The sequence below is a fragment of the Artemia sp. Qi Xiang Cuo genome, chromosome 1 (genome assembly GCF_049724085.1).
Source record: "Artemia sp. Qi Xiang Cuo chromosome 1, ASM4972408v1, whole genome shotgun sequence".
NCBI lineage: Eukaryota > Metazoa > Arthropoda > Branchiopoda > Anostraca > Artemiidae > Artemia > Artemia sp. Qi Xiang Cuo.
The window spans coordinates 45,895,665-45,911,271 of NC_142794.1; the positions used below are offsets into that span (position 1 = coordinate 45,895,665).

General features: G+C 35.3%; 1 protein-coding gene across 2 annotated transcripts in view; it reads right to left on the reverse strand.

The window, feature by feature from the left end:
• Positions 1-15,330, reverse strand: part of LOC148956381 (HMG box-containing protein 4) — a 113,977-nt gene extending 98,647 nt beyond the window's left edge. For both annotated transcript variants that reach the window (XM_089095101.1, XM_089095099.1), the window contains exon 1: positions 15,284-15,330. In XM_089095101.1, coding sequence (XP_088951227.1) covers positions 15,284-15,296 — 13 coding nt within the window. In that variant the 5' untranslated portion in view covers positions 15,297-15,330. The remainder of the gene's footprint in view (positions 1-15,283) is intronic.
• Between the last annotated feature and the right edge of the window lie 277 nt (positions 15,331-15,607).

Below are 15,607 nucleotides of genomic sequence, written 5' to 3' on the forward strand. Positions count from 1 at the left end.
GGCATCTTGTTTAAAATAGTCCAAAGATCATACAAAAAGCCTTCGAGGTCGACAAAACCCCCCAAAAACTAGGGACAATGGTTATAAGCTATGTCCCGGGGGCATATAAGGCTTTTATGTAAGGTACGGACGCATAAATTTTGGAGGATGTTCATTTGATTGGAAATTGAAAGTTTAAGTTCTCTATTGAAGAATTAAAAGTGATCAGAGGGCAAATAAATCCCGGACACCCTCTTTTCCCCAAATGAGTCCGATCAAAATTTTGAGATAGCGATTTTGTTCAAAATTGTCTAAAGATCATATAACAAACATCCAGGTGTGACTCAAGCCCCCAGAGCCCGGGGACAAGGAACGTAAATTATAGAATAGAATACGATTTATTGGCTAAACCAGCACAAAAACTAGCATAAGCACGTCAGAACAATTACAATGATAAAACAGATGTTAGGGGATAAACATAAAACAAAAAGTTAAGTCAATTACTAAAATGGGAAGCAAAATAGGATACAAAACAGTTTTTGTACCTCATGGTCAACATTTGGGGACACAAGTCAAGTTGGATACAAGGCCAATGTAGAGCATGCTTGAAGCACAATCAGACTAATAGAGAAAACGGAAGCTAATATATAGTTTCAAGAAGAACACCAGGGACGGAAGTAAAAGGCTACATATCCGAAGAAAAAAATAACAGAAAAAAAAATTAAAAGTAGCGACGAAGGGTACGAAAAAGTATCTTTCCAAATTTGATCTTGATCTTGCAGAATGGTAAGGTCAACACATGTGGCGAAATGGTGAACTGCCATATAAAATGCTAAAGTAAACAATCAACGATGCTTAGAAAATTTTGTATAGCTACGATTATGATCAAAACGAAAGCAAACAATGTTGTGAAAGCGGAGCGAATAAAAGAGGCTACAGTTCCTGTTAGTCACAAGTCGCCCAACTCTAAAAAGCTTCTGATCAGTGATGCTAAGTACAGGGACCTTCTCTCACTGCAAACTGACAGAATCATTCATCCTTACTGGTACGATTACTACAAAGCCCTGCCGAATGGGAAGGGTGTACAGGAGGACATTTCTGGACACTGATCAAGTGTCCGGACTTGACCTCTTCAGACAACAAGTGAAAGTTTTTCAGACTTTCACTTTCAGACAGCAAGTGAAAATCTTTTTGTCTACTTTGTCTTCCTTTTTCCGATATAACTGATAGTACTATTCAGAACAACAAATGACGTAGCACTTGCAAAGTAACTAGAATAACTAGGACCAAAGAGCGCATGATGACTTTTCTAAGATTAATAAAAAAATTTTTTGCACAAAATAAGTTTTTCAAAAAAATCTAAAGAACTCAATTAAACCAAAAATGAAAGAAAAAAAAAATAGAACCAAATAATCTACCAAGCATACAACTACTACAAATAAGTATCAATAAATAAATGAAACCCAAAACAAACAGAAATTAAAATAAGTCAAACTCAAAACGAGCAGAAATTAATCTGAGTAGGGTTCTAAATCCTATGCTTTCTAAAAGCCAGAATATGATTTGTACTTTACTGAAAAAATATCAAATGAATTTACTGAAAAAAATTGCATTATCAGTTTAATACACATATGCTGATATTTATTCCTTAAAATCTTAATTATTTTTTGATTTCTTAAGGTTATAAAAGTGAAAACATTTAAAAGATTTTTTTCCAGTAAAGTACAAATTATACACTGGCTTTTAAAAACCATAGGATTTAGAACCCTACTCAGATTAATTTCTGCTCGTTCTGAGCTTGACTTATTTTAATTTCTGTTTGTTTTGGGTTTCATTTATTTATTGATACTGATTTGTGGCAGTTGTATGCTTGGTAGTTTATTTGATTCTGTTTGTTTTCATTTTTGGTTAGCAGAGTTCTTTACTTTTTTAAAAAAAAACTAATCTTATGCAAAAAGTTTTTTTGATTAATTTCTGTTCATGTTATATTGATGTAGTCTTTTTCAGGGAGAAAGACTGAGCCTCTTCTGAAATTAAACAACCATCCCTTCCATTAAAACCTTTAATACCCCCTGGCAATAATTTTCAACCCTTATCCCTAATCTCTGGGTTTTTATTCAACTCCAAAAGCTTTGTTATATAATTTTTAGACTATTTTGAATAGAATGGCTATTTAAAAATTTCTAGTAGACGCATTTCAGGACAATATTACATGTGTGTAGGGGGGGGGGTAGCTGCCCTCTGACCACTTTGACTCTTAAAAAGAACACTAGAGCGTCTGATTACCAATCCAATGAGCCCCCTTTAAAGTTTATATGACCAGACTTTCTATATAAACCCTATATGTCCCCAGGGCACAACTTACAACCCTTGCCCTGAGGGCTGGGGGGATTCGTTATCCTCAAAGACAATTCCAAAGGTAATTTCCAGACCTTCCTGATAGGCTAAACAAAATGGCTATATCAAAATTTTTATTGGAAGTGTTTGGGGAAACTAAGGCGTGGAGGGAGACATTTGCCCTCTTATCACTGTCGACTAATAAAACGAGTAATTGCCATCTTAGTTTCTGATCGAAAGAGCCTTTTTCGAAGCTTCTACTACAATACAATCTATAAGAACCTTGAAGACCTACAGGGCGTAAATTGCTACCCTTACCCTGTGGGTTATGGGGGAGGATTGTTATCTAGCACGACATAATTTCAAGGCATGTACGCTACATTGAAAACAATGGCCATATCGAAACGTTAATTGGAAATGTTTGGAGAAATGATAGGCGTTGGGGGGATTCTCCCTTCGATCAATTTCGATTATTGAAAAGGGTAATATCCCTCTCAATTTTCAATCAAATGAGCCCTTTTTGAAGTTTTTACAACAATATTTTCTATTTGACAATATATGCCCCCAGGGCAGAACTTACAACCTTAGCCTTGAGGGCTGTGGTGGGCTGTCATACTCAAAAATATAATTTCCAGACCCTTCAGTAACATTAAATAAAATCGCTATATCAAAATGTTGATGGGAAGTGTTTGGTGAAATGATGGGCATGGGGGGTATTAGCCCTCCGATCGCTTTTGACTATTAATAAGGGCACTAGACCTCTCAATTCCCAATTGAACGAGTCCTTTTTGAAGTTTCTACGACAAAGCTGGAAAAGACCTAATTTCCAGAACTTTCAACCCTTGGGCTGAGGGCTGTGGGGGGAGAGTCATCCTCAAAGACATAATTTACAAACTTTTCAACTACTTTGAACAAAACGGCTATCTGAAAAATTTTATTGGATGTTTTTAGGGAAATGGTGGGCGTGGGAGGGGTGTTAGTTTTCCTCCAATCACGTTTGACTATTAAAAAGGGTACTAGCCCTTCGAGGTTTCTTAGTTTTCGACGTTTCTATGACAACGCTCTCTATAAAAATCTTATATGTCCCCAAGGTATAACTTACAACCCTTGCCCTGATGGGTGTGGGGGGGGGGCTTTATCATCCTCAAAGACATAGTATCCAGAACTTTCAACTACGTTGAAAGAAATGGCTATCTCAAAATTTTTATTGGATGTGTCTGAGGAGATGGTGGGCGTGAGAGGGAGGGTAGTTGCCCTCCAATCAGATTCAACTAGCCTATTAAAAAGGGCACTAGCCCTTTAAATTTCCAATTGAATGAGTCTTTCTTGAAGTTTCTACGACAACATTTTCCATAAAAATCCTTATATGCCCCAAGGGCATACCATACAACCATTGCCTTGAAGGCTGTAGGGGGGGGGGTCATCCTCAAAAACCTAATTTCCAGAACTTTCATCTTTGTTGAACAAAATTGCTATCTCAAAATTGTGATTGGATGTGTTTGGGGAAATGGTGGGCGTGAGAGGGGGGTTGCCTACCAATCACTTTCGACTATTAAAAAGGGAACTAGCCCTTTTAATTTCTAATCGAAGGAGCCCTTTTTGAAGTCTCTACGAAAACACTTTCTATAAAAACCTTATATGTCCCCAGGGCATAACTTACAACCCTTGCTCTGAGGGTTTGTCATCCTCAACCCATAATTTCGTTGAAGAAAATGCCTATCTCAAAATTTTAATTGGATGTGTTTGGGGAAATGGTGTGTGTGACAGGGGGGTTAGTTCCTCTCCAATCACTTTCGACTGTTAAAAAGTGCACTAGCCCTTTGAATTTCCAATTGAATGAGGCTCTGTTTAAGTTTCTACAACAAAGCTTTTTATAAAAACCTTATAGGCCCCCAGGGCACAACTTATAACCCTTGCCCTGAAGACTGTGGGGGGAGTGTCCAGCTCAAAGATATAATTTCCAGACCCTTTAACTGCGTTGAACAAAAGGGCTATCTCAAAATTTTGACCGGATGTGGTTGGGGAAATGGTGGGCGTGGAAGGGGGGTTAGTTGCCCTCCAATCACTTTCGACTATTAAAAAGGGCACTAGCCATTTCAATTTCCAATCTGATGAGCCCTTTTTGAAGTTTCTACGACAATAGTTTCTATAAAAACCTTATATGCCCCCAGGACACAACTCACACCCCGTACCCTAAGGACTGTGGGGGAGGGGGGTGGTCAGCCTCAAAGACCTAGTTTCCATAACTTTCAACTACGTGAAAAAAAGGGCTATCTCGAAATGTTGATTGGATGTGTTTGGGGAAAAGGTGGGCGTGAGAGGGGGATTAGTTGCACTCCAATCACTTTTGACTATTAAAAGGGAAACTAGTCCTTTGCATTTCCAATCTAATGAGTCTTTTTTGAAGTTTCAACGACAAAGCTTTCTATAAAATAACTTATAACCCTTGCCCTGAGGGCTGCGGGGGAGTGTCCTCCTCAGAAACATAATTTCCATCTGGAAATCAAAGACGCTGAACGAAATGGCTATCTCAACATTTTGATTGGATGTTTTTGGGAAAATGGTGGGCGTGGAAGGGGTATTAGTTGCCTTCCAATCACTGTGACTATTAAAAAGGGCACTAGCCATTCCAATTTCCAATCGAATAAACCTTTTTCGAAGTTTCTACGACAACTCCTTCGATACGAAGTGCCCTGGTATGGAAAAAAAATAATACATTGTGCCAACATCGTTCTTTACTTAGGCAGCGCGATTGCGCTGCCTATGATTTATAAGAGCGGCATCGAAATTTGATCACAATAATTGGATTCCTTTTGTTCTAAGACCCAGCTAATAAATTCATAATTCTAGTTGCACCAAAAACGTAAGAGTTAGCAGCTTTGAACAGATTAAAATTCCCCCCTCCCCCCGAACTATTTGCAAAAAGTCAGATACGCCCTTTGATCCTTATGGCGATGATTTCTTGTTAATGTCTTTTAGAAGTAAGCAGGCTTGAAAAAAAAATAAAATAATAATAATTTTTAGGTTTTGACACATTGCACCTCTTTCGGATTGTTATTGACAAAAAAACCTTTGGGGGTGGTCTTAAAGAATCCAAAGACTCTGGTAAACCTGTACGACGTATGCAACATATGGTATTCGATAATGCGTCTGAATAGAAAGGATTATTTGGTCTGTATAATTATAGAGGCTAAAACCACAATCTAGGGCCTGAGCCGTCTCCCCTTGTCACATACTTATCTGTTTAGCTATGTTGCGACCTGCGACTCGTGTCCATTAATTATTAGGGAGTAAAATTAGTACCCCCCTCTTCCCCTCATTTCTCAAACATATGTATGTTGCACCTTTTTTGACTAGTGATTGTTCAGCAATAAATCAGGGAATTGATCATGGTATTCATGAAAATGTCTCCTTTCTACATCACATTCAGGCTGTGGAACTGAAAACCTCAGGCAATCTTGGCATCATCAGAAACTGAAGCATGCATTTGCTAAGAAATCCTTTGTCGACTTTACAGCACAACTCTGAGACCACACCTGCAGTTTTGTTTCATAATTTTGCAGTTAACTTTCAAATCGCACCTGAAGGGACTTGATTCTATCCATAGGCGAGCACAAGAAACTATTGGAAATGCATACAACTATTCTTCCCTTAGCTAAATTTACCGTCTGTTGTGCTCAACTTATATTTTAGGTCCTTTTAGGTGTTACTTCCATCTCCTTTCCACAGTCTGTTTTGGTTAACATCAGAACAATATGATCGAAACATGCAATCTGGTTTTGATTTTCAGGTGAGACGAATTCCAACAGTGCGTCATGATTCGTCCCTAGAGCATGTGTACAGAACTTACTTCCACACGAGCTGAGAAGTAAGAGCCCCCTTGGTTATTCCAAAATAATATAATTAAATATTTTTCGTTCAAGATTAAAAATTAAAGATGATTTAAATTAGAAAATGTTTAGGTTTTACTGAAGAGCTGTGTGATTGCATTGAAGACTAAAATGAAGCCAACTACATGTTGGCAAAGAATCTTTTATGTTGACGGGTCTCAACGTCAGTTTTGTCACAGAGCAGCATGTTTTAAGTTTATTGGTTAATTTTTTTTTTTATATATTTAGTCACAACTGAACCTTGAACTTAAAGGATTTCTGAGAGTTGTTAGTTACAATCAAAACATATTAGGTATATGCTCCACTTGTAAAATTTGATTTTCAGCAAAGCTGGTATTTAAGGGTTTTTGAGGTGGTTGCACTATGGCACTAAATTTTGGTAGGAAACAAGTGAGGCTTCTAGCTTCAACTGGACCAAGTACAATGAAGAGTGCTATAGTCTCTAGCTTTCTAAAAAAAATATTTAATGTTGACTAAACCACCTGTTAGAAGTTATTGCATTCTCTCTTCTGTTTAGTAAAATGCATCATCAACAAACATGTTGTTCCTTTTTTAAGATTATTTCTATGCTATTCCTTTATTTCTTGCCCTCTACCATTTCCTATATTCCTATCATCTCTTTTCAAAGTTGTCCACCAGTTTCATTAGAGTCATCAGAATGATTTCTGAGGGAGGGGGAGGTAAATGATACCTTTAACAAGATTTACATAGGAGTATATCTAATTTTCCTATTCATTTTTCTTTAAATCCCCACCCCATTAGCTTGATCCCCTATCCCTCTTGAAATTCCCATGTCCTCCTATAAATTACTTGGCATCACAATATCTTCTATTTTAAAGTGAGATATTCATGTTAGAAATATCCCCCCCTCCAAAAAAAAACTCATACCCAAACTCCTTCCAAATCCAGCTGTTTCTCAACCTATTCTTACCTTGTCTTCTGTTCACTACTGTACCTCCAGATATCAAGACTTCATCATGTCTCCTACATCAAGTTTTCACATCTCCTCACAAATAGAAAGCAATAAACTAAGTATTAGGACAAATTTTCTGATAGCTTACATATTAACTGTGGTGTGCTTCATGGCCCCTTTTTGGGCTATTTTTTTTTTCTTGTTAGGGTAAACAAACTGAGCCTAAGATATCCAGATTTGTGGAAATATGTAAAATATCTGTCCTTGTGAGGGAAATGTTCTTAACTAAGTATCCTAAGCAAAGCAGGGGACATAGATAATAGCATTTGTGAGGAAGCTAATATGGTACAAATGTCGGTTAATGCAGACAATACTGTTAAGGTAAGCTTCTCCCTTCTAAATGACAGCATTAATATTAGTCTACCTATCTCAAAGGGTTGGTGGAATAAAGCTATTTAGCTTCGTTTCACTTCTGACCTTCAGTGTGGAAAACAAGTCAATACTAGTGTTAAATCAGAAATTTTGGGAATTCAAAATATGGAGTCCACACCTCATAAATATTCAGAATATTCTTGTCCACCCCTCTCTAAAGCATTGTTGTCCTGCATGGCACTTTAGTCTGACATCTTGGAAGGGTGACTTGTTAGAGAAGATTTAGCTTAGTCTTAGTGATTGCATCTAGGGAGCCCAAAGTTCCCTATATGGGGTTGCTTAGGTCTTTAAGGTCTTTAAGCTTAAAACCTTATTTGGCTACCATCTAAATCCCTGCAAAAAGTTTTGGTCATCTCTTCTCAATTCCCTATTCACTAAAAGGTCCTTTCCCCCTTTTATCATTCCCTCAGACCTAGATTCCCTTACCAAGAGTCAGCATCTGTTCCCAAACAACAGCCCAAACTGCAACATGTGAGTGTAATTGTGTCATTTAATTTTTTAAGTTGTGTTGTTGTGTAAATTTTTTAAGTTGTGTAAGTTTTAAGTTGTAATTTTTGTATTTTCCCCCTGAAGGGATACATTTTTTATGTTTTATTATCATTTTTTTTTTCCAGGATTGATTGTATTTATCTAGTTGTCACTTTAAAAAGAATTAATTTTTTACACTTCTAAAGTATGAAGGTGTCAAATATATTGGTTTTTGGTATTCTAAAAATGTTGAATTAAATTTTTTTATTGGATTTTCTTCATTTTATTTTAATGTTTTACTTTCAACAAACTACTTTGATAACGCACTACTTTTTATAAGCAATTAAGTCTAAAGGCATTAAATATTTTGGTGTTTGATAACCAAGTTCAAAACTGTCAATATTGTTAAAAAATATCCATCCAACGCTTCAGTATTGCTCAACAGAACTGAATGCTGGGAGTTTATATATTAGTTTTTGTGAGTAGGCTACTGATTTATGTATTTTTCTGTAATTAATTACTTTTTTTCTTTTTCATATACTTATACTTTAAATGACGTACTTTTTCCATTGCCTTTAGAAAAATCTTTGTCTCCAAGCTTCATTAAAAGAAGGAAAAAAACAAGTTTTTTCAACTGAAAGTAAGGAGCAACATTAAAACCTAAAACAAACAGAAATTATTACGTATATTAGGGGGGTTGCCCCCTTCCTCAACACCTCACTCTTCACGCTGCAGTTTTTCAGCCCTTTAAAAAAAGCTACCTATTGTTCTAATCAAACTACCCTTGTGTTTCAGTTGTTTTAAAGAATCAGGACAAAATTTAAGTGTAAAGAACGAGGTGCTGAGGAGGGGGCAACTCCCCTCATGTACATAATAATTTCTGTTTATTTAAGTTTTAATGTTGCTCCTTACTTCCAGTTGAAAAAAAAGTTTTTTTTATTTAATTTCTGATCGTTTGTTTAATAACGCCAGGATACTTGGCTTCTCCTCCAAAGAAAAATCCCCTTTCCCACAGAAATATCATCTGGGCAATTCAATTCTGGCGAAAATTCGCCCTGGACAATTACCCTTAACATCTCCATGGCTAAAATTGAATTGGTAAAGAAAAAGCAAGACATAAAGACATTTCGTATAGGAATTCTGGCAAATTCACCCGGTGCAAAATTTCCCCTGAAAATTTCACCCCCTGTGAATTTCCCACTCCATGGTAAATTCTCCCCGTGCTAAATCCTTCCAGCAGAAAATTTTTCCTCCCCTCCCCACTTGAAAATGTATGCATACTTCCCCATAACAAATAAAACAATAGGTACATTTTATAACTTAAAAACGTTTCCCCAGGGGCTGTAGGGGGTCATTTCATCTCTAAAGACTTAGCTATTAGGCCTTTCAACTATGCTGAAGAAAAAAGCTATCTCAAAATTTTCATCAGACAATTTCGGGGGGAAAAGTGGCGATGGAGGGGGCCTAGTTGCCCTCTAATTTTTCGGGTTACTTAAAAAGGCTACTTGAACTTTTCATTTCCGTCAGAACCAGCCTTCTCTCTACGTTTTAGGCCAACTGGATCAATATTATCACCCATGGAAAAACAAAAGAAACAAATAAACATGCATCTGTGATCTTTCTTCTGGCAAAAATTACAAAATTCCACATTTTTGCTGATATGCGCTTAAAACCTCTAAAGTAGGGTTCTTTGATATGCTGAATCTGTGTGATTTTCATAAAATTATATGACTTCGAGGGTTTTTCTCCCTTTTTCCAAAAATTAGACAAATTTTCTCAGGCTTGTAACTTTTGACCGGTAAAACTAAATTTAATGAAACTTATATATTTGGAATCACCATAATAAGCCAATTTTTTTATGTGTCTACTGATATCAAAATTCCGTTTTCCAGAGTTTTGATTACTATTGAGCCAGGTTGCTCCTTACATACAGTTCATTACATGAACTGTTTGATTACAGCTCAAAATCCAAACCGAGATCATTGAAATTTTGATCGTTTTTTTCTGTGTTACCAAAAGTATTGGATTCATTAAACTTTACAGGTTCATGAAATGTAATTAAACGAATAGAAAAGGTTTTTCAACTAAAGTAAGGTACTTTAAAGTACTTTGTATACATACAAAAAGAAAATAACACCATTTAAAATTGCTGAAAACTAAGTTCCAAGCAGTATTTGCTATCCCAAAGAAATTTCCTGGCGGGGCTTATGATGACCTTCCTTACATTTTCCAACTTTCTGCTGGTAGATATAGGAATGTAAAATTTGAGCTGAATATAGAAACAATTAAATTAATTCCTATTCCCCCTTACCTCTTTCAACATTTACCTGAAACTACATAGAGAGGACGCATTGTTTATTCTAAAATGTACTATTTCATTACTCAACTCTCCCCTCACAGAAAAAATGACTCACCCCCCCCTCATTATAGCTGATACGCAAATACAGAACACCAAACGTAGCCAATTTTCATTACAAAGAAAGCAAATCAACTTGGTTGAATCCAGTACTACCACCTTGTGGCAATACTTCTTTTGGAACTGGAAAGCCTAAAATATAGTTATTGATACTTTTAAATCAAACAAGACTTTCCCCTGGACCAATCTGTATGGTCACTTAAAAAAGAGCTTTAAATTCACATTTGAATGAGCTCCCTCCCAATTATCTTGGACCTTTAGTTTGATACAATCCCCCCCCCCCCCTGTGAAAAACAAAACAAATAAACATGCATCAATGATGTTTCTTCTGAAAAAAAAATGTAAAATTTGAGCTTGAAATCTCTATGGTAGGGTTCTCTAATATGATGTATCTAATAAAAAGATTTTCAATAAGATCGCTTGCTTTTTTTAGGGTGTTTCTCCTTTTTTCAAAAATCTGGCAAATTTTACCCAATATTTGGTTTTGGGTGGGTAACAATAAACTGAAAGAATTTTATATATTAGAAACATCATAAAAAGCCAATACTGCCAGCATAGCAATTGTCTTGAGAATTTCATTTCAGTTTTGATGAATATTGGTCCAAGTCACTTTTTACTTCCAGTTTTTTTATTACAAACTATTTGATAAGATTCTTTTTTGACCTTTTCATTTTATTTAGTTGAATAGGACAATAAAAAGAAAGAGGGTTAATTTGGCAGCTAGATAGTAAGTTTAAATTTAATTTTTCTTTTGCTATTATGTTTTTTTTTTAATGTTTGAATATATAAGGGATTTAAGTTCAAGAGAGGAAGAATTATCCTGTTATGAAAGAGTACATTTTACATGGCTGTTATAAAATCAAAACATGGTATCTATGCAGGCAGGATGATTTTTGAGCATATCTACTCCTTCTGTAAATTATTCCAAGGCATATGAAATAGCATAAAGACAAGTCTACATCTGTTATAATCTATGGAAGCAATAAATCTTTCTGTAATTTTGGTTTGAGTTTGATCAAACAGTTCATGGTAACAAAATATAGGTAAGAAACAACCCAACTCAATAATAACCAAAAATCTAAAAAACAGGATTTTGATACCAATAGATGCATCAAAAGAATCAGATTTTAATGCTAATTTCAAATAAGTTTCATCAAGTTTAGTCCTACCCATCAAAAGTTACGCACCTGAGAAAATTTGGCTGATTTTTGAAAAAAGGGAGAAAGACCCCTAAAATTTATAGAACCTTAATGAAAATCACACCATCAGATTCAGCGTAAATGAGAGCCATAATCACTTGGGTACAATCCCCTACCTGCAAAAATGTGGAATTTTGTATTTTTTGCAGGAAGAAAGATCACAGATGTGTGTTTATTTGTTTTTTTCCCTTGGGGTGATTGTATTGACTCAGTTGTCCTAGAATATCGTGGGAGGGCTTATTCGAATCGAAATTTAAAGTCCTAGTGCCCTTTTTAAGTGACCAAAAAAAATGGAGGGCAACTAGGCCCCCTCCCATGCTCATTTTTCTCCGTAAGTCACTTGATCAAAATTTTGAGATAGCCATTTTGTTCAGTATGGTCGAAAATATGATAACTATGTCTTTTAGGATGACTTAATCCCCCAAAGTTCCTGGGGGGGGGGGGAGGGCTGAAAGTTATGAACTTTACCTGATGTTAACATATAGTATTGGTTATTGGGAAGTATACAGACATTTCAGGGGGATTTTTTCTGGTAGTGTGGGGGGGATGGGTCAGGGGTTATGTGAGAGAATCTTTACATGGAGGAAATTGTCATGTGGGAAGGGACGTTGCTATGAAGGGGGCGCTGGATTTCCCAGCATTATTAAAAAAAAAGAGCAGAAATCAAATTGAAAAAAACAAGTTTTTCAACTGAAAGTAAGGAGCAACATCAAAACTTAAAACAAACAGAAAATATTACATATATAATTGAGTTCACCCACCAGTCAATACCTTGCTCTTTAAGCCAAAGATTTTTTAGTACTTACATAAGAGCTATTTATTCTAATTAATAGCCTTTGTGATTAAGGGGTCATTTTTAAAGAATTAGAACAATATTTTAACTTTATTGTAAAGAGCAAGGTATTGACTAGGGGGCAAACCCCCTAATATACATATTAAAAATATATGAATATAGAAATTCATTATGTAAGTTAATTTGTAAGTTACATATATTTATTACTAATAAAAACGTTTGTAAATAAAATTAAACAATGTTTGAGAAAGCTGTTTAACCAAATAAAAGTAAAATTAATATGCAAATTTGGTGTTGATTATTCATGTATGGTGAACCAAAATCAAAACCTGCATTTATTCAAAAATTAAATAAAAAAAATAAAAGTTTTTTTAACTGAAAGTAATGAGCAATGTTAAAACTTAAAATGAACAGAAATTATTCTATATATGAATAGGGCTGTCTGCTCCTCAATGCCTTGCTCTTTACACTAAAGTTTGACTTTCCCAAAACTCTATTTTTTAAAGAATAAAAAACTTTGGCATAAAGAGCAAGGCATTGAGGAGGGGACAGCCCCTTTCATATGTGGAATAATTTCTATTTGTTTTAAGTTTTCACATTGCTCCTTACCTTCAGTTATAAAACTTGTTTTTTTTAAATTTAATTTTCTTTTAAGATTAAATACATAACAATTAAATATATTATTGATTAAATAAATTGATCCCTTTGCCAAGATTCCTTGTTGTTTAAAATTCACTGTATTTTTGTTTCATTTTGCATGATTTTATTGCTCTTTTTATTTGAGTTTTTTTCCTAAAAGTATTTAAAAATAAACTTATTTCTACAAAAAAATTTCCTAAAATATATTCCGTCATCCAACCACCACTGATATTTTTGTATTTGCCCTCCTCCCTGAAAAATGTTCTGCCAGCACCCTTGTAAGCAAGAATAGCTTGGATTTAGGTAAGACAAGGAAATTTTTGGGAAAGTTTAGGCTGGCAGCTGGTCCCTACTTTTCCCCTATGTGGGAATGGGTGAATGAGAATTTATTTAAATTTTTGTATTGAAGTGTGAAGAGCTGTCTGAGTTGAGGAATGAATGTTTTTGGATGAGTTAATGGGAGTGAATGCTGATTAATTTAGCAGATAGCTGAGAGGAATGTATGTGCTATTAAACAGTCATGTAAGTTTTTTAATTTATGGATTAAGCATAGTCTAGGGAATCATGTTTGAAGGGATAGCTTGTTATGGTTTTTGGAATTGAATTTTATTATGGTTGGTATTTGTTGGTTAAAATGTTGGACCTTGGTGTGTTTCTTTACCAATACTATTTAAAGTTGTAATTTGTTCCTGAAATATGTCTATAGGCTTTATTTTGTGTTGCTGTGGCCTATAGGCTTTTTGCAATAAATCTTATATAATTTGGCCTTTATATTTGTAAATTAAAGGAGGGGTTGTGGGTAAAGTATAGTGGAAGTACTTTTGAAATGTGTTAACTGCTATTTTTCTGTGTATCATAAATTACAACTGATTTTCTTTACATGTCATTTCTTGATAGCCCCAATTCTAGGCTTATACTCTCTTTTCTGAAGCAGAGAAAATCAGTCATTGGTTAAATTCTACTTTAGCTACTTTTGGCCGTGGAAATTATTTCCCAGAAAACAAAACGCACAGAAAAAAGCCTCCGGAACATCTCCAAATAAAAAATTTGGCAAAGAGAATGTAAAACAATTAAACAGAATTTAATATAGTAATTCTGTCAATACCCCCCAGTGTAACATTTCCCCCAGGCTATTCACTCATTTGAAATTTCCCTCCCAAAGGAAGATTCTCCCCTTAGAAATCCACCCCAAGCACAACTCCCCCCCTGGCTAAGGTGCATCTTTGCACTTTTAAATGTTTTATGGAGAGTCCGTAACTACACAAAGTCCGTGCTTGTGTTTCAATAAACTCAACAGAAACTTTATGAGCGCATGGACCTATAAAAATAAAAACATCTTCTCATAACATAATTTGTCCTCTAAAAACAATTTTGATTTTTTTACTGGTCTATCTCTTGTCAAATCCTTTCCCTAATTAATAAAGTTTGAATGGCTTATCAACACAGAGCTGTCTTTACCCCATGGTACCTGCATGCTACCCTTAAAGGGGTTATGATAAGCAAAGTTGTGACATCATAAACAGGTTCCATAAGCAGGTCAGCTAGATAGTAAATAAGTTGAAAGGGATGAATGTTAAATGAAAGTAGGATTTTGGAATATATTTTAATGAACAAGGTTAAAAGCTGAAGTTGTGTAAGGTAAGCAATGATTTATAATTATGACAGTAATATAGGATGAAATGTGAGCTAAAACAACTAATAATATGCAGTAATTTACCATTATATAGAGGGGGGAGGAGTGAAGGTATGTACTTCAAAATACCTTCCCGGGACATACCTTAGCATGTAGATCCATCCCTGAAAGTTTCATTTTCCTAACCCAACCCATTTCCAAGATAGCCAAAAGTAACTAGGCCTAAAGTAGAATTTTACAGAATTTATCTTTAAAACCTTAGGCTATAGATTGGGATTGATCAGAGTTGTGAAGCTGAAAACAATTTTTTTGTGCTTTGTTTAAGCAGAAGATCTATTTTGCAAAGTTCCAATTTTATAACACACAGATTTTAAAAGGTCAGGATCCTCTAGAGGCAGAATGAGTGGAGGAAGGTAATTCAAAAAACCTTCCTGGGACATACTTTAGCCTGTAGACCCATCCCTGGAAGTTTCATTTTCCTGACCTAACATCTTTCGAAGACAGCCAAAGTTAGAAATCTACCCAACCTTTTCCTTTCAATGCTTTTTTACCAAGTACAGCAGTAAGCTAGTAAAATGAATTACCAGGACTCTCCATATCAAAATCCTTGATTTAACTAATTTGAAATTTCCGCTACACTTAGACAGTGTTGCCAGGTTTTTGGCATAACGTATAGCCCAAAGAGGAGCAATCATTAGCCCAAAGTAGCCCAAAAATAGCGAACGCTATTATAACCCTATTATAGCGCTGTTATGGGTAAAACGAGGAGAGATACAATTGGCATATCAGATAACCTAAACTTAAGGATAGGTCAAAAGCAAAAAAGAGCTCTGTGAGCGAACAAAAATAACAAATCTTCTACGTATGACGTCGTAAAATTGACAAGTGCTTCCCTGACAACAAAAAGG